Below are 19,071 nucleotides of genomic sequence, written 5' to 3'. Positions count from 1 at the left end.
ATGGAGCCACTTTACTAATCTTATTGGGGGAAAAACTGTTCTTCAACACACTGCTTAAGCAGAAATCAAGAAACCAAGGAACATGAGGGCAGGCGGGACTTTTCTGGGAGAGACAAAGGAAGACATTTTTGGTTACTGGAAACAGAGAGGGAGCTAGAGAGAGGTAAAGGGAGGGGAGGAGAGAGCAGGAGGATGTTGACCACCCAGGCCACAGTGTGGCCTCCTCCTGTGACCCCTCCCCACACTCCCAAATCCAAGACATAAAAAAAGAGAAAAAAACTAAGGGGAATTTTTAAGAGCCTTGATGTGATGGAATTTCTTAGGGAAACCAGAAAAGAGAGTGAGCACCTTTCCTGGATGTCACGGGGCAAGAAAGCAGAGATCAAAAGATACAAGAGGAAGAAGCCACAGGAACTCAGAACTCATGGGCAGGATGACAGGGCACAGACACACTGAGCACCGAGCAGGGAGCCCCAGCTAACGTTTGGTTCCCCTTGGAAGGCTTGAAGGTCTCTAGATTGGGTTCATAGGAAAGAAAGATCTGAAGCCCAGCTTGCAAGCCTGTGTCTTGCCCAGGCCTCATGCTACAGGGGACAATGAATGTAAAACTATTGGTTCCATCAACAAACACTGAGCACCTACTATGTGCCTGGCCCTCCCTGCTCCGGGCCCTGGGGATAGAGCAGTGAATCATGTGGCCAAGGTTCCTGCCCTCCGGGGGACTGACATTGCCTTAGGGGAACAGAATGCCAGGGAGTGATGAGGACTATGAATAAAAAAGGGCAAACCAAAGACAACCCAAATGCCCATCAACAAGTGAGCGGACAAGCCGATTATAGTGTAGCCATACAACCGGACGTCTACTCAGTAATAAAAGGGATGAGCCATGGATACACACAACAACATGGGTGAATCTCATTGGTATTATGCTGAGTGAAAGAGGCCAGACACAAAAGAGCACAGGCTACCCTGTTCATTAAACTACAGGGAAGACAAATCTAACCTCTAGTGGCAGAAAGCAGATCAGCGGGGGGCTAGTATGAGGTTGCCATGGGGCCCAGGGGAGCTTCTGAGGGGTGGCAGTGCTTTATATCGTGATTGTGATGGTGCTTACTCAGACAGACACAGTTTTCACATTTTAGGAATCAAACTGTGCACGTAAAATGTGTGCATTGGGTGGCTAGTCATTTATAGCTAAATTAAGTTGACTGAAGCCAAAATAAAGCAGAGCATGGGGGTAAAGTATAAAGGAGTATCCAGTTTTAGAGTCCCTTGTTGGGAAAGGGCTCACGGAGGGCATGGTGCTTGGGTAGAGGCCTGACAAAAGGAAGGAAGGAGCCACCTGAATATCAGGGAGGAACCTTCCAGAAAGAGGGAACAGCCAGTGCAAAAGCTACGAGACAGAATGAGCTTGGCATGACTAGGGGAGAGCAAGTGGGCCAGCACCGCGGAGTGGAGGGAGTATGGACAAGACCATGGGTCTGCAGGCTGCAGAGGGAACCAGCAGGCCACGGGGATGGATGCGCCCACTACAGACCACACTGCTGTCAGCCCTGGAGATGAGGCAGGGAACCCGACAGTCTTTGCCCTCAGAGAGTTGGCATTCTAAAACTTCAGAGTTTCCTTTCACTATGATGGTAGCCCGATGGAAGGTCTGCAGAGATGGATGCTCTGACGAACGGTTATAAAAGATGAGACCAGACCCTATTTTGTAATAAAAAGAGAGCTTCTCACCTGGTGTGTTCACTGTGTCTGGTTCCCCTGAGGGCCCTCTGGGCTTGGCAGGGGCTTTGGCGGTTTGCTGGGTGAAGATAAGCAACTGATGGGTCCTGCCAAGCCCCACCCCCTGCCCACCAACTCCGTTATCAAGCCTAAAAGTGTGGTTTTCGAAGGAGTATGTTTTGAATGTCTGGGATGGGATGGGGGGAATGTAGGGGGAATGAAAAATGAATAGAAAAGGATTGACTGTTACTGCTAAAGAATGTTGGCACCAACTCTAATACCATGGTGAGATCCCAGCACCCCTCCTTCTCAGAGGTGTTTCAGAGAGGGATTTCCACGAGAAAGACAGATAAACTTTATCATTTTATTTTTTAGCCACACCATGTGGCATGCTAGGATCCGACCAGGGATCGAACCTGTGCCCCCTGCGGTGGAAGCATGGAGTCCTAACCACTGGACCACCAGGGAAGTCCCAACACGCATAAACTTTAAGTAATAAGGCCAGGCCAGGGCAAGGCAGGGACAATGTATTCCCTGGTAGGTGGCCCTTCCTTCTCGGGAATTCTTAGAGGGGCCTAAGGCCAGTGCCCGGCAGCCACACAAGGGCCAGCTCTGCCTTGTTCACTGCTGCAGCCCCTCGACACACGGCACATAGTAAGTGCTCAATAAACGCTGGTGGAGTCCAAGGTTATGGCCTGCCTCTGATAGAATGATGTATCTATCTGAAGACAGGGTCTTCTCGGGAGATTGTTAACCCTCTCCCACGAAATTTTCGAGATCAGGGAGAAACAGTTGAAAACCCTAAGTCCTGATCTCCTATTTTCAAGACTTCCCCTCAGTACATAAAAAGTGTGTGTTCCCAGTTTCAAGGGTAATTCATAGCTTTGTGGTGTTTGACCACTTTTTTCCTTTTATTTAACGTGGATTCCTAGCAGGGGCTGTGTACACGCTGTAAATCTGCAACAACTCAATCCAGGGTCACAGCTACTAAACCTCCGGAGGGGCTGCCCTCCTTGGTCCCTCCTGGCCTTGAAAGAGCCAGTTCTGAAAGGAAAAGCTATGTCCTCGTTGGTAAGGGACGGCTAAAGAAAAGCACCATTTTTAAAAAAGGACAGTCGTTACGTGAAGCTTCAACACAGCCCAAACAAAAGGGGGATCTTCACTGCCCTCGGCTTGGAATGATCTTTCCCTCTCTTCCCTTTCTCTTTATCTGCTTAACTCACCTTCTAAGAGTCAGCTCGGGTAGCAACTCCTTCAGGAAGCTGCCCTAAAATCCTGCACAGGTTCGAATTGGTGGCCTATTTTCATGGTCTTAAACTACCTGTACCAAACTCTTTAGCTAACGTTTGGTGAGTTTATCATACAAGGGACAGGAACAAACTTCATAAATGATACATGGCATTGACTTTGAGAAATGTACAACAGAACAGCGCTAGCAGGATGCACGCTGTCCACCCCTCTCCCAGCCCACGAAGAGCTGGGCTCGGGCTGGACACGACTGGATGTGCTGTGCAGTGTGCCCCAGGAGAGGCACCCCGATCCCCTGCCACCTCATATATTTATAAAAGGATTGAGAGGAGACAGGAATCCTGAGTTATTTCCAATCCTTCCAATCCTGACCGAGTTGGAAGACTCTGATCTTTGCAATCTGTATTAGAGTCTTGAGGAGGACCAATGAAAACTCAGTTTGCAACCCAGCGCTGGTTTCTGCCAGATACCTTGCCATTTTCTCCCTGTAGAGACCTCCGGTTGCTAGGTTACCTGCGAGTGAGCGGTAAGGGTCATAACCAGTCAGACTAATCGACTGATCTCCATGGGGTGCTTGCTATTTCCTAGGCATTATCTCATTTATTCTCACAACAACCTGATGAGGTACAGCCCTCATTTTACGGATGGCAAAGCTGAATCTAGAGAGTCTCATCCACAAACCTCCAGCTACTACAGAGCAGAGATAAGACTCAAACCCAGACCAAGCTGATTCTGGAACATCAGCTCTAATCTTCCACCCTGTACCGCATCTTCTAGCTCTCCCTACATGATGCTGCCGTTGTTGCTTAACCTGTCAGGTCCCTATCTTTTTAAATGCCTTTCATCTCTGCATCCCCAGTACTGACATTCAGTGACTATTTGTTGAGCACGTGAATGGACTGATTTCATATTTCGTCTTCCCACAAGGCTATATGCCCTCATCATGCTGCCTTTTGATGCAACCCAGGAGAAGGGTGGAAGGTACTGCTCTGAAGACCTAGTCAGCCACACTGTATGGGTCAAGTTCAGCAAAAGTGATGAACATCTCAAGGCTATTCCAAGATGTGCCAAAGCTCTACCACGAGGTCAGAAGAATGGAGGTTTGTACCTCTCAGTGCCTTGCTGATGTGATTTCTTATTTACTGCACATTCCCATTTAATTGTCTTTAGATGGTGGTTTTATCAACAATGTCACATTTGGCCCCGTGCCCTCCTAAGATCAACAGGAGGGTCTTATGTGGGCTGCTTGTGAAAATAAATCAAATGTATCACTGAGGAGAGGAAGTAAACTGGGAACGTGTCTAGTCACAAAATGCCTTCCCAAGCACAAAAGCGGAACAGAATCATGGGCACTGGTGGCTTCTCTCAAAGCTGGGCCTAAACCTTTCACCAGGCTGCACTGTGACCTTGGGCAAGTTACTCCAACTCTCTGAGTCTCTGCTCTCTCATCCCTAAGATGCGGACAGTAAAATTTCCTACCTCTGAGGGTCACTGTGAGTCCAGCCCAGCTCACAGTAAGCACCAGATCAATACCAGCTATTCTTATGGCTGTTGTTATTGTTACATAAGTTTGACATACTGTAACTCCTTTATGCTAGCAATTCTACTCTTAAGAATTCATCATAAGGAAATTATTAAAAACTAAATAAATATTGAGCTGCACGAGGTGCTTGTATATTTCGGAATTAATCCTTTGTCAATAGCTTTGTAGTATAGTCTGAAGTCAGGGAGCCTGATTCCTCCAGCTCCGTTTTTCTTTGTCAAGATTGCTTTGGCTATTTGGGGTCTTTTGTGTTTCCATACAAAAACAAACCGCCCAATCCAAAAATTGGCAGAAGATCTAAATAGACATTTCTCCAAAGAAGATATACAGACTGCTAACAAACACATGAAAGGATGCTCAACATCACTAATCATTAGAGAAATGCAGATCAAAACTACAATGAGGTATCACCTCACACCAGTCAGAATGGGCATCATCAGAAAGTCTACAAACGACAAATGCTGGAGAGGATGTGGAGAAAAGGGAACCCTCTTGCACTGTTGGTGGGAATGTAGATTGACACAGTCACTGTGGAGAACAATATGGAGGAGGTTCCTTAAAAAACTAAAAATAGAACTACCATATGACCCAGCAATCCCACTACTGGGCATATACCCTGAGGAAACCATAATTCAAAAAGAGTCATGCACCACAATGTTCATTGCAGCTCTATTTACTATAGCCAGGACATGGAAGCAACCTAAGTGTCCACTGACAGATGAATGGATAAAGAAGATGTGGCACATATATACAATGGAATATTACTCAGCCATAAAAAGAAATGAAATTTATTTGTAGTGAGGTGGATGGACTTAGAGTCTGTCATACAGAGTGAAGTAAGTCAGAAAGAGAAAAACAGATACTGTATGCTAACACATATACATGGAATCTAAAAAAGAAAAAATGGTTCTGATGAACCTAGGGGCAGGACAGGAATAAAGACGCAGACGTAGAGAATGGACTTGAGGACACGGGGAGAGGGAAGGGTAAGCTGGGATGAAGTGAGAGAATGGCATGGACATATATACACTACCAAATGTAAAATAGATAGATAGTGGGAAGCAGCCGCATAGCACAGGGAGACCAGCTTGGTGCTTAGTGACCACCTAGAGGGGTGGGATAGGGAGGGTGGGAGGGAGACGCAAGAGGGAGGGGATACGGGGATATATGTATACGTATAGCTGATTCACTTTGTTATACAGCAGAAACTAACACAATTATAAAGCAATTATACTCCAATAAAGATGTTAAAATTTTTTAAATCTATAGAACGAGTTATTTTTGAGGCATTTAAAATGAGTTTATGGAAGAATATTCAAATTTAGAAAGTTGTTCCCTACTTATCATTATGCAAAGAATCAGAGTAAAAAGCATATGTATGGTATGATCCTATATTTGTAAAAATGATTAATGTATGTGAACAGAAAATATACTAAAAATGTTAATGTTTTCCATTTTTCCTATCATTGGCATAAATTCTTCTTATAATGAGAAAACCACAAATAAAAGTTATCTTTTAATAAAACAGTTGGAATTTGTTTTGTTTTGTTTGTTTGGGGGCTTGTGGGGTTTGCATTACGGATGCTTTGAAAAACATGATGATAGCTTATACCATTTCTTTGTGCCAGCCCAGTTGTAAGTGCTTTATAAAGATTACCTCGTTTACATCTAACAACAATGCTATGAATGTATAATATTATTATCTCCATCTTATAGATGAAGTAATCAGGGCACAGAGAGGCTGAGGGACTTGCCCAAGGTCACACAGCTTGGAAATACTGGAGGTTAAGATTCAAGATCAGGCAGTCTGGACTGGTCCACACCCTTACGCCCATGCTTGTCTGTGTCTGGAACAGCTGCATAGGCATTCCACAGAATGTTTATTTAAACTTTATTTTTGTGTATTTATATGTGTAAAAAATTATATTTAAATACCCTCCCTGACTTGACATATACAGTAGGATCTAGTTATCTGAGGATATTTGGAATTAATAAAAGGCCACTTAAAATGGATGCTCTTAACATTGATTGATTCGGAATTTACCTTGAAAAGTAAAACTGTAAAATTATGAAAGTATTTTTTATCTGATATCTAGGAATATTCAGGTTATACTTGCAACTACGCTCTAATTTTTAGAATGAACACTGAGCTTTCCTACGTACACAAACATGCGACAGCAAACATTTCATTGTCCCTCCACTTCATTGACTGCAAAATGCATCCTGTTTTCAGAGATGTCAAAAGATGAGCATCGTGTGTATCTCAGAGTTGATGAAATACTCGAGAGCAATGCAGCATCCCTGTAGCTTGACTGGTGCAACACAATCAAATGTAAACATACTGGAGGTCTTCATCAAATTTTCCAGGACCTCTCTTCACGATATTAGAACCGCCCTCTTGGAAGTGCTGATCTTCTCACCTTCCTTGCCACTTCTCTCTGCCACAGTACTTAACTGTGCTACCTCAGCCAGATCTGCATTTACCAAGGCTTCCCCGGGCACTTAGAGGCAGATCTCCGGCATCACTTTTGTTGACTTAATGAAATTCTCGTCTTGGGCTTGAGCTGTAATTTTACTCTGTCAGCATACATGTTGGCATTTTACTGCAGGATGGTCCTGGAAATGACTGCCGGCAGAGGGGACAAAAAGGAGGTGCCAGTCTGCTGTGTTCAGTGCATACCAGCTTTGTGACCCTAAACTCTGCCTCAGTTCTTTCGTCTGTAAAATGGGGCTGTTCCTAATGGTGCCTACCTCACAGGGTTGTTGTGAAGATAAAATAATTCATGTGAAACAGTCCTTGGCACATTGGAGCCCTCAAATAATGCTGACATTATTATTATAACTAGTGTTAAATGGGGAGGGATCTCTGAGTGGAGAACATTTTTATAAGAGATCAGATGATTGATAGTAATTTTTGTCTTCTAACATCTTTGGCTTCCCTACAAACATCTGTACTGAGGGGGGCTTCAATGAACATTTTAAAAGCTGTTAATTTTTGTGAAGATCTTGGAATAAATCTTTTCTAAATATCTCTGAACACGGATCTGAACTTCTCGAGAATACTCTGCTGTTCGTTAGAAAACTTCAAGATCTGCACTGGGCTTTCTTTGAATCCACCTGATGTGTGTCTGCTCAGATAAGGTTGTATAAGCAACTGCACTGGTGGATCCTGCAAGCAAATGCCAGGCAGAGCAGAAGTTCAAGTTCATGTCAGGATGTTAAACCAGGAATGCAGTTTCAAATGAACATGGAACTGCACCGCAATGTTCACAGTTGCACTATTTACAATAGCCAAGATATAGAAGCAACCTAAGTGTCCATCAACAGATGAATGGATAAAGAAGATGTGGTGTATATATATATATACAATGGAATACTACTCAGCCATATAAAAGAATGAAAATTTGACATTTGCAGCTACATGGATGGACTTGGAGGGCATTATGCTAAATGAAGTAAGTCAGACAGAGAAAGCCTAATAATGCATGATATCACTTATATGTGGAACCTAAAAAATATAGCAAACTAGTGACTATAACTAAAAAGAAGCAGACTCATAGATACAGAGAACAAACTGGGAGTCACCAGTGAGAGGGAAGGGGGAGAGGGAAGGGGGAGGGGAAATATAGGGGGAGGGGAGTAAGAGGTACAAACTATTAGGTATAAAATAAGCTACAAGGATATACTGTACAACGTGGGGAATATAGCCAATATCTTCTAATAACTATAAATAGACTACAACCTTTAAAAATTGTGAATCACTATGTTGTAACCTGTAACTTAGATAATATTGTACACGACTATAATTCAATTAAAAAAAAAGAATATGTAGCATGTTCCAGAATGGTGTTTTTTTTTTTTTTTTTAATAAAGAGTTTCACAGCTTATTTTAAGTTTGGGGTGCAACCTCTCTACCTCTGTATCTAAGGCAAGGGATGTGAGTAGATATTTTAAGTGATTTAACCTTGAAACGATTATTTTCTATCTCTCCTCCTTCAAGCTTGTAGATCAATTTAATTGAAGACCAGCCAGAGCCTGTAAGGGAAATGATGAAAGAAAATACAGTTGCTCTTTGCAACTGCTTATATATATTCACTGTGATTTTTCTCAAAGCTGTGCAGACAAAACAAAGTACATAAATAAATTGAATCCTGAGAGTGCTATAAGATTAGAGTCATCATCTATAACCTCTTAATGCTTGTTTTACTCAAAATAGACTCAAGCTTGTCACAGACCTACTTTTCTTAAAGACAGAGAGATTACTAAAATTAAGAAAAGTATAAAGAATACGGTGACAAATTACCCATATTTCATCCACTCAAATGAATAAATGTTAGCATTGTGTCATATTTATTTCCAGTCTTTGTACGTGTGTGAGCAGGCATGTGTCTTAGAGATGGTGAAGGGCTTGCCTTACCTTTAATGTTTTATTATGGATAAAAACAAGTAGTTCTTTTTTTTTTGACAGGATGCAATACACAGAACTTACTTTTCATTCTAGGGTGTGGCAGGCAGATGATGTTTCAGGAAATTTTATTTTTTATACAGTAGGTTCTTATTAGTTATCTATTTTATACATATTAGTGTATGTATGTCAATCCCAATCTCCCAGTTCATCCCACCTTCACCACACATTCCACCGCCCCGCTGAACAAGTACCTTTTTTTTTTTTTTGCGGTACGCGGGCCTCTCACTGCTGTGGCCTCTCCCGGGCTCCGGGCGCGCAGGCTCAGCGGCCATGGCTCACGGGCCCAGCCGCCCCGCGGCCTGTGGGATCTTCCCGGACCGGGGCACGAACCCGTGTCCCCTGAATCGGCAGGCGGACTCTCAACCACTGCGCCACCAGGGAAGCCCTTTGAACAAGTACCTTTTAAACCTAATTCTCAGTCCTGTTCTCCTCACCTATTCCTACGGGTGACCAACCTCATGAGTTTAGTTTCTCTCTCTGTGTCTCTGCCTCCATCTGTATACATGGTTACATACACACATATAAACATATATATATATATATATATATATATATATACACACACACACACACACACACATGCAATAAACATGTATACAGAGATCAAAACATTACAATAATAAATATGGATTTGAATGATAAACCATGCTTATACTAATAAAACTGTCACTATGGGGTTCTACAGCAGATTTCACTTGAAGATTAAGGTCTTTGTCTGGAAAATTTGAAACTCTTGACTTACAGCACCTCTGAGACTCTGCTCAGTCAAAATATGTGGTTTGGTGCTGCTCCGTTTTACTCATCCCTGCTTTCTCTGCTTCTATCTTTCTCCCCGAGTTCCATGTTCTCAATAATTGACTTTTTTGAAAAACATTCAACGTGCCCTCCCCGTGCACTCCCCTCAATACAAGGTCCCCTGTAAAACTCAAGCATCTTCTGAGATTTTTCCTGCTTGGTGTCTGCCCAGGAGGGTACCCACTGATTTAATTGGCAGTTTCCACTCCTATCAGGAGGCCACCAGATAATCACAAGGGGTGTCCTGAGAAAGACCTTTCCAAAAGCACTTTTAGTCCAATAAAGAAGAAACCAAGGTTCTCTTGGTTTCACAAACTCTTTCTCCATACCTCAAGCTCTTTTGGAAAGGAAGGGTCTGTAAAACATGCCTGTAAAAATATGCCTCCCTTCAAAATGAAATTAAAATGCTATGTGGTGGGCTATGCAAGCTGACAGCCAAACCCTGGTATTCTCTCCCCACTAAGATCCCAGAACACAGCTCTGCAGGAAGACAGAAGTCCAAGGAGAGCCTGTCTGCCTGGATCATGGGCACTGGACAAGGGCACAGTGACAGGATCAGGCTGCTCAGAACACGTGGGCGTCCCAGTGACTCAGGGATCCAGTTACTTCCACCTCTCATGGAAACTGTGTGCAGCTGACTTGCTTGGGCAGGAGAGAAGCGGACAAGGAAAGAGGGAATTCATTTTCAAACAAGGCTCTGAATTGGAAAGGGATAAACCGAGCTGGCGAACAGCTAACCCCACTCATCGCTATTTATAAATTTGCTTTGAAAAAATGTCATTTAGGGGAATTCTGCTGAAGAGGACAATAGGAATGTTTGCTCAGCTCATTTGATCTTGGTCTGCACATGCTCGATCTGCCATATTTGCATTTATTTGGTATGATCATGGGGCAATTTGCGGTCTCTTAAATCGTTCCCTTCTATCGTTCAATGAATGTGTGGACAGTTTTACTTCCCATCCCACAGACACACCTCAGAGTAAAGCACTGGGGTTGACAGTGTCTGCTTCTATCTTAGCGTCATTTAATCCCTACTACCTGCCTCTAATCAACCCTTACAGCTGGAGCTGTAAGCCCACCCCACACGTTCAAGTTGCCTGTGGAAGTGACTGGGCTCATGGCTCCATCAGTCTGAGGGATGAAATAGGCGTTTTTAATACTCGCTAAACAGGACTGGGGAGAAGGTGAAGTCCCAGCAGACCTCCCCAGTGTTAACTGCATCTTGTTGGCTCAGTTAATCATGTACCTAATTTGCCGATTATTGACTTGTTCTCACGCAGGATTTTACTTGGCTTGACATATCAGTAGCAATCAGTGATGAACTGTCAAGTAAACCTGCTCCCTGCCTTAACCACCAAGATGCTCACTTGCATCAACAGCTTCTGAGATTTCCTTTGATCCCTAGCACTGCGTCCAGGTCAGATGATGATGATGATGACGATCTTTAAGTCTCACCTGTTTCCCTTCTAGAACTGGGCTCAAGCAAATCTGACACAGTTCGTAGGGTTTCAAATACTTGGCAAGATGGACTAGGCTACCTTACCTACACCAGCCCCATAAGAATTTGAGTTGGTAGGTTGACAATGGCTTAGATCAACTTTTTTTTTTTTCTTTTTTGTCTAGGTCTAGGTCTTAAAAAAATACTGCATTTAAAAGACAACGGGGGCTTCCCTGGTGGCGCAGTGGTTGGGAGTCCGCCTGCCGATGCAGGGGACACGAGTTCATGCCCCGGTCCGGGAAGATCCCACATGCCGCGGAGAGGCTGGGCCCGTGAGCCATGGCCGCTGAGCCTGCGCGTCCGGAGCCTGTGCTCCTCAACGGGAGAGGCCACAACAGCGAGAGGCCCGCGTACCGCAAAAAAAAAAAAAAAAAAAAAAAAGACAATGGGATAGCTACCTTTCTAACAGACAAGGATTAAACAATGATATCCAGTTTATGCAAGAGTTCAAGTAAATAATACGGGCACTTACTGCCGCTGGTGGGCAGGAGAGTAGGGAGGGTAATTGGTATAAACTTTCGGAAGGAAAATGTGGCAATTAGTATAAAATCCTTAAGGGTTACTTTCAGGAAAAGAACTAAGGGTGTACACAAAGACTAGCCATGAGGACAGGTCTCCCAACATCTTATCGTAAGTCATAAGGGCCTTTCATTGGGATATCTGGTGCCTCTCCAACCAGGAACCTCAGAGGACTGTAATTCCAGCTCCATGGAAGTTAGGATCTGACTTGCTTTGGTCCATATGAGAAGGGCTTAAATGATATGTGACATTTCCAAGCAGAAATCTTTAGGGATTGGTGCATAACTCACCATCTTGTCCTTCCTTTGCGATGGGGTACTAGTTATGTTCCTGACAGTGGAAATTCCACAGGTCCGTGCCCTTGAATGAGACTGACATCGAGCAAAGCCCAATATCACCCAAAGTGAACACGTGAAGCAGGATGTTTCTAACCTCAACACGTTTGCCATTTTGGGTAGGATAACTCCTTGTTGTGGAGAGTTCTCCTGTGCATGTTTAGCAGCATCCCACCTGCCACTGCCTGCCAGGAGCAACCTCTCCCCAGGGTGACAACCAAAAATATTTCCAGACACTGCAGAATGCCTCTGGGGTGGGGGAAAGAATTGCCCTGTGTTGAGAACCACTGATATAAACAAGAAATGGCCTCTGTTGCTTTAAGCCACTTAGATGCTGAGTTTTTTTTTAAACTGCCACTGATATCTTTTTTTTTTTTTCCGGTACGCAGGCCTCTCACTGCTGCGGCCTCTCCCGTTGTGGAGCAACAGGCTCCGGACGCGCAGGCTCAGCGGCCATGGCTCAAGGGCCCAGCCGCTCCGCAGCACGTGGGATCTTCCCGGACCGGGGCACGAACCCGTGTCCCCTGCATCGGCAGGTGGACTCTCAACCACTGCGCCACCAGGGAAGCCTGTGCCACTGATAACATTTTACTATAGCAAAAACACTACATAAATATTCAGCAAAAGGGGACTGCTTCCAATTACGGGTGTTTTTACTTCCTTTTGTTTTTCTGTGCTTTTAAAATTTTTCTGTAATGAAAACAATTTGTCCTTTGATAAGAAGAAAAAAACGAGAAAATTAATTTTATTTCAAAAACCTATATTTACGTCATTGCTTATCGATAGACAGTATTGACTGAGGCCACGCAGGATTTCTAAGTACAGTGAAACACTAGTGTGCCGTATCTTTATATTGTGCTTCTGTGTGCAGAGTGTTCCCATCCTCCCTTTGTTGTGGTAGGGGTGGTGTAATTATAGCAAGGCAGGGAACATAGGTAGACAGGGAAACTGAGGCTAAGAGAGGTTAAGGCGCATGTCCGAGGACACCTGGTTAGCACGTAGCAGGGACTCCATCCTCAGTTTGCTAGTTCTCTAGTTCTCCCCTGTGCCATGCTACCTCTGTACTGTATCGCTGTAGAAAGCCACGTTCAAAAAGTCAACTGGGACAGACTCTGATTCTTTGGGAAATTTAAACAGGTAAGAAAGGATTCTCCCCTGTATTTAATATCCTTGGACAAGGATACCAAATCTTGTAGGCACTTGGTCAGAGCGTGATACTCAGTAAAATTTAAGCACAGCCATTCATGTAGTGCAGCCAAGAGAATTTCATATTCCTCCCCCTCCCCACTTCTTCCTCCTTCTCTCTTTTCAGCTCAAACGAGTCACCTTGGCTAGCCTGCCAGTCCCCATAGAACTTATGTTCCTTGATAGGATATGCCAATAGAAATGAAAATTTCTATAATGGTTTGAGACGTGAGTCAGTCACCTATCAGTGCGAGGGGCTAAGCTCCATCTCCTCCAGGAAACGGAGCTCATCAAATGGACATGAATGCACGTTATGATAGTGAATGATCGTGAGAATGCGTGGGGAGCCGTTTTCCCCTCTCTTTCTTTTTTTAAGAAGTGCCCCTGTATTGTACCTGTCTTGTGCATATTCTAAGCATCTGCACCTTGTTTCGCTTACCTGACCCTCCGACGCACGCTAAACTCCCAAATTGGGAGCTGGACGGCCACCCTCTGTGCACATCTAGTCATTTCCCTTCCCATTTCATGGGAAGGGGCTGTCCCTGGAGTGGAGCTATTTTGAGAGGCCGATCACTACAACAATCACCGGCTTAGCAGGAGATGGACAGTGTGGTGTAGCCACAAAAGAAGGAGAGACATTGTCATTGAGGGTTTGAGTCCTGAATGTCAGAACAGCGGGGAACCTGGGTAGAGCGCGTTTCTGCCTGCTGTCCACTATCACTCAGTTTCAGAGGGTTACCTACTTGACTTGCCATGATTGCTGGCCCTTCCATGATTCTGGCTGCTCAGAGCATGCAAGCAAAGGGGGATAGCAGTGCTTCAGAACAATGTCAAAAGGGAGAGGTTTCCCCCCCCGCCCCCCCCCCCCCCGCCGCAAAGCTCCTGGCATCCAAGGGGCTGATCGGGAAGTTATGCTCAGCTGTGCCCAGAGGCATGTTCCTACTTACTCAAATAATGCCAACAAGTAGATTTCACTGCTGTCAATCTTTCATTATGCTACAGTAGAAAGAGTGGAGCCTGAAGGTCAGGGAGACCCCCTAACAATTTGCATAACTTCCCAGACCAGCACCCTGCACCTGGCCAGAAGTTACAGAAATGCCTCAGGGACTCCTCTTAGCTGAATCCTTCTCTTTCTCTTGATGAGAATCTCTTTAAAGGACAGATGTGATATTTGTAACAGGAGTTCTGCTTGGTCATGGGCTATGTTAATTCATCTCTAGATAATCAGTGCTTAGACCGATAAATATTTTTCTGGATGGATGGATGGAGGACTTATTGATTACCACTTTACACATTGATCCCTATAGCATGGGCTGTGTATGTTAATATAAACCTACATAGCTCTCCCTGCTCAAAAAAGAACTAGTCCTTTTAGTCCCTTATATCGATCGTTTCAGGCTGTAAAGATGGGACTGCAAATAAATTTCATCTTGAGAGCCAACACCAGTCAATTGGTGGTGGCTGCCTTTAGGGTCCTCTTGGAGGTATCTGTGCACCGAGTTTAGTGAGGAAAAAGTGCAGTCATCGATTAGCAATGTCTGCTGTGAGCTAAGGACAAAGAAATGGTGGCCTGACTGCTTTGCATTTGCCAATGGGTTTAAAGCTTTAAATTCTTCCAGTTGAATTTTCTGGATGAATACCTTTCCAACACATGTTTAAAAAGGTCAGCTTTGACTGGATATAATGGGTGGTTAAGGGTGTTTTTCCCTCCACTGGTGTATTTTCCTAATGTACTTCTTTATATACTTGCTGGATTGGAAAGCAAATGAGGCGGGAAAACACTACTTGGTTTTCCTTAGGATATACCATTCTTATTGGAAAAGAAAACCAAACTAGATGAGGGTGAATTTTTCCCAAGTGGGATGTATAAGAAAATCTCTACCAGGGAAAATGAAAGGAGGGATGAGAAGAAAAACAATGAAATCCATAATCTAATCTAATCTTTTCATTCCCAACGCTGGGAATAATCTCACTTTTGCAGTGTCAAGCACTTCCCAAGGCACTTAGTACAGGGAAGCACAGGGAAGCCACAGAGAAATGGTTGCTGAATTTTGGTTAATGCTACATCGCTCTTTTCAAACACAGTGGGCTATCTCCTAGTGATGTTTTAACAAATAACTAGACGCCCTGAACAAAAAGTACCCAAGGATTAGCAAAGGTCTGGCAAAGGTGACTTCATCAGGTGGGGAGGTAACCGTTTTCTTTTTCTGAGAAATAGTTCCCATAACATAAATTTCACCATTTTACAGTTTGGTAGTTTTTAGTATATTCACTATGTTGTGCAACCATCACCGCTATCTAATATCAGAGCATTTACATCACCCCGAAAAGAAACCCCAAAGGTATTAGCAGTCAGTCCCAATTCTTTCCTCCCTCTCCCCTGGCAATCACTAATCTCCTTTTTGTCTCTAAGGATTTGCCTATTCCAGACAATACAGATGGAATCATACGATATGTAGCCTTTTGTATCTGGCTTCTTTCATTTAGCATAACATTTTCAAGATTCATCCATGTTGTAGCATGTAACAATATTTCAATCCCTTTTTAAAAAAAAAATATTTCATTCCCTTTTATATTTGAATACTATCCCATGGTAGGGAGAGATCACATTTTGTTTCTCCATTCATTAGTTGATGGACATTTGGGTTGCTTCCACTTTTGGGCTATTATGAATAAACACTGCTATGAACATCTGTGCACATTTTTAAATGAGAAATAAAGTTTTCAATTCTCTGTAGGAATACACCTATTAGTGGAACTGCTGGATCATACTGTAATTCTTTGTTTAACTTTTGGAAGAACTACTGAATTCTTTTCCACAGTGGCCCTCCGTTTTACGTTCCCACAAACCATACAGGAGGGTTCCAACTGTTATTGTCCATCCTTTAGTTATAACCATCCTAGTGGGTGTGAGGTGGTATTTTTTTTTTTTTTTTTAACTCATGGCTATAACAAGCATGTTCCTACCTGGGCATGAGACGGTGGAAGTCCTCTTCTTATGTAAACACCGAAGAGAGCATCCTTCCCGAGGGAGATATTGAACTTTAAGAACTGGGGTTGACTGATGTGAATCTGTGATCTCCAAAACACGCCAGGTGGGACTTCTTGGGTCACCCGCCGACCAACTTCCGCTTCGCCACTGTCTATGCTGCTGTTCTTCAAGGACCAGGGCACTGGAAAATAGGAATTGACACCAAGTCCGTGACATGTGTACACATTAGGTGGCTCTACATTTCTGTTTGATTATATGCTATAATCATTTTATAATCATTTTATAGCAAGTATTTAAAAAAATATGAAGGTGAAACCCATGGCAAATTTCTCTTGAGGTCACAACTTAAAATATCTAGGTTTTAAATAATAATCCTAGAAACTCATACCCCAGGGCATCTGAAATATTGGCACAGTGCTTGCTAAACTTCTGAGATTACTCTTTACTGATCAACTATCATAAGAGCTGGAGTTTGATAAGTACATGTAAACTCCAAATGTGACTGGGATGTAAAATGATCAGTAGGAAAGGGGAGAGTGATATTAATTTGGCACCAGATTTAATTCTTGCAGCTGTTAATTATTCTTTCCTGCCACAAACAAGTCCAATATACTCTGACATTCTCATAAATTAATAAAAAAGAGCCAGCAGTGAACAAACATCAGTCCAGAATAAATAAAATAACTCAACAGAAAATGCTGACTTGCTCTAAGGCTGACCCAACATTGGGTGTCACCCCTTCCTCGCTTAAGAGGAGGGACTTAAGAACCGTGTGGAAACCACACCCCTCTCACGGTGACACTGGTGCATCTCTGTTGCATTATTTGAAATCGCTTATATAGGAACTACTGGTTGCCCATACTCAGCAACCTTCAGAACTTTAATAATAGGAGTTCCAGAAATTCCTATTCTAAAAGAGGGTTTCTTAATAACAACGAACTAGCCAGGGTCTCCTACGCTTCGGAGGGTGGTTTTCTTTATGAATACACAATTAAGAAAAAGCTGGGAGTTACTAGTAGCTGCCCAAGAAAAGTCAGCTGATCTCTCAGGGCCTCAGTATCATGGTCTCTAAAATGGGAACAAAACCTTGACGGAAGCTAGTTTTACATAGGTCACTTGTGATTCCTTCAAATGGATTCTGAACTTGAAAGGAAATATAAAACCACGACCTGCTATCGTCTTGAGAACTTCTAAACGCGTTGAAAGCAAATACAGAAAGAATTGAAGACATGTTGGTTTTGAGGGTCTTTTCACTTTTTGATGGATCACTTCGGGGGCCCTTGTGTATCTAAACCTTCTCCAGTGTCATGGGCAAAGGATGGGAAGCCAGCTCCCTCCTGCATTCTGTAATGGACGAACTCTTCTGAACATATTCATCTGTATTTGGCCACAATCCATTGCAAAAGCTTTGGATGGTCAAGAGAGATCATAAGGTTGCAGAAGACTGGCATGAAAAGTCAGTGAGGCATTCTGACTTAGCTGACCTGGCTCTGTTACCATCTGGCCACTGCATCAAGACAATACTCATAAATGCTGGGTGCCGGTTTCTCGTTCTGGAAAATGGAGAGGTGACATTCTTGGATCCCTAAAGGTTTTCCATAACTAAATTATAAAAGAAAAGCCACAGAGGGACTTGAGGGTGTAAAGTTATTTTTTTCCCCGTATTTAGTTCAATAGTGGGTCAAATACAAAGTAAACAGGGGCTTAAAATAAGGTAGGAGACACGCTGCTTTGGACCTTAAGAAGAAACCCTTGACCTCTAGAATAGGGAACAGGCTCCTACAGGAAGTTTGGAAGCTTCCATCACAAAACATTGTTAGGAAGAAAAGAAACTAGTAATCCTTCATGGGTCAGCTCTTTAGACGGTTTGCCCCTCAAACATTTTTATGTTGCCTATCAGATATGAAATACTTTCCTGTAGGGGAGGAATACTGCCTAGCATGTAAGAGCAGAGGCTGGGCTGAGACTGCCTTGGTTCAAACCCCAGCTTTGATACTTGGTCAAGTGTATCCATTCTCTGTGCCTCAGTTCCCTCCCTTGTATAATTGGGACACTATTATTATTTATTTCATAGCATTGTTAGGAGGATTTAATGAGTGAACCCATGCAAAGCTCTTCGACTAATTTTTGGCACAAAGTAAGCACTAAATAAAAATTAGCTATCATGATTATTATTATCGGCAAGGCTCTAAGCCTCAAAAGCATATTGTTTATTTTGCTGACATAATGACATATGCAGGGGGAACCACTTGTTATCACCAGTTGATCAGAAGCTCTGCTTATTATAAATTAAAAACGAATTTGTACTTAAAAATGCTGCTTTGGACGGGCTCCTCTCCTTGCCAAATTAAGGCCTTTGGAGGAAAGGATACAATAAAAAGGATGCAGTAAGGAAGAGCTGTAGGGGAAAAAAAAACCCAACCCTGGGGAAGAATAGTTTAGGAGTCTCTGATAGAGACCAAATGTAACCCCAGCAATCACAGTGTAGCAACAAGTTAAAGAAATGCACTAAAAATAAAAAAGAATTCTAAAGAAATCACTCATCTTTAAACTTAATAAAATGAGCTTTCTTTCATGTCTGTTGGGCTTTCAGGGGTTGCTGGGTTAATGACAGGCTATGAAAAAGAAGCAGGGAATCGGCACCCACGAGCCCACTAATCTGCTGTTGAAACTTAAACGGATTTTGATAATGTCAAACCAAATGAGGACGCCAGAGGTGGCGAAGAGGCTTCCAGGGAGCGGCTGCGCTGGAGAAACGACAAGGAG

General features: G+C 43.3%; 1 protein-coding gene across 1 annotated transcript in view; it reads right to left on the bottom strand.

Moving 5' to 3' along the window:
• TENM2 (teneurin transmembrane protein 2) overlaps positions 1 to 19,071 on the bottom strand; it is a 1,025,435-nt gene that overhangs the window by 215,809 nt on the left and 790,555 nt on the right. Inside the window, exon 7 of the mRNA XM_007447833.1 lies at positions 16,281 to 16,486. Coding sequence (XP_007447895.1) covers positions 16,281 to 16,486 — 206 coding nt within the window. The remainder of the gene's footprint in view (positions 1 to 16,280; positions 16,487 to 19,071) is intronic.

Source organism: Lipotes vexillifer, unplaced genomic scaffold, assembly GCF_000442215.2.
Source record: "Lipotes vexillifer unplaced genomic scaffold, Lipotes_vexillifer_v1.1 scaffold370, whole genome shotgun sequence".
Lineage (NCBI taxonomy): Eukaryota > Metazoa > Chordata > Mammalia > Artiodactyla > Lipotidae > Lipotes > Lipotes vexillifer.
This window is presented reverse-complemented; position numbering and strand designations above follow the sequence as displayed.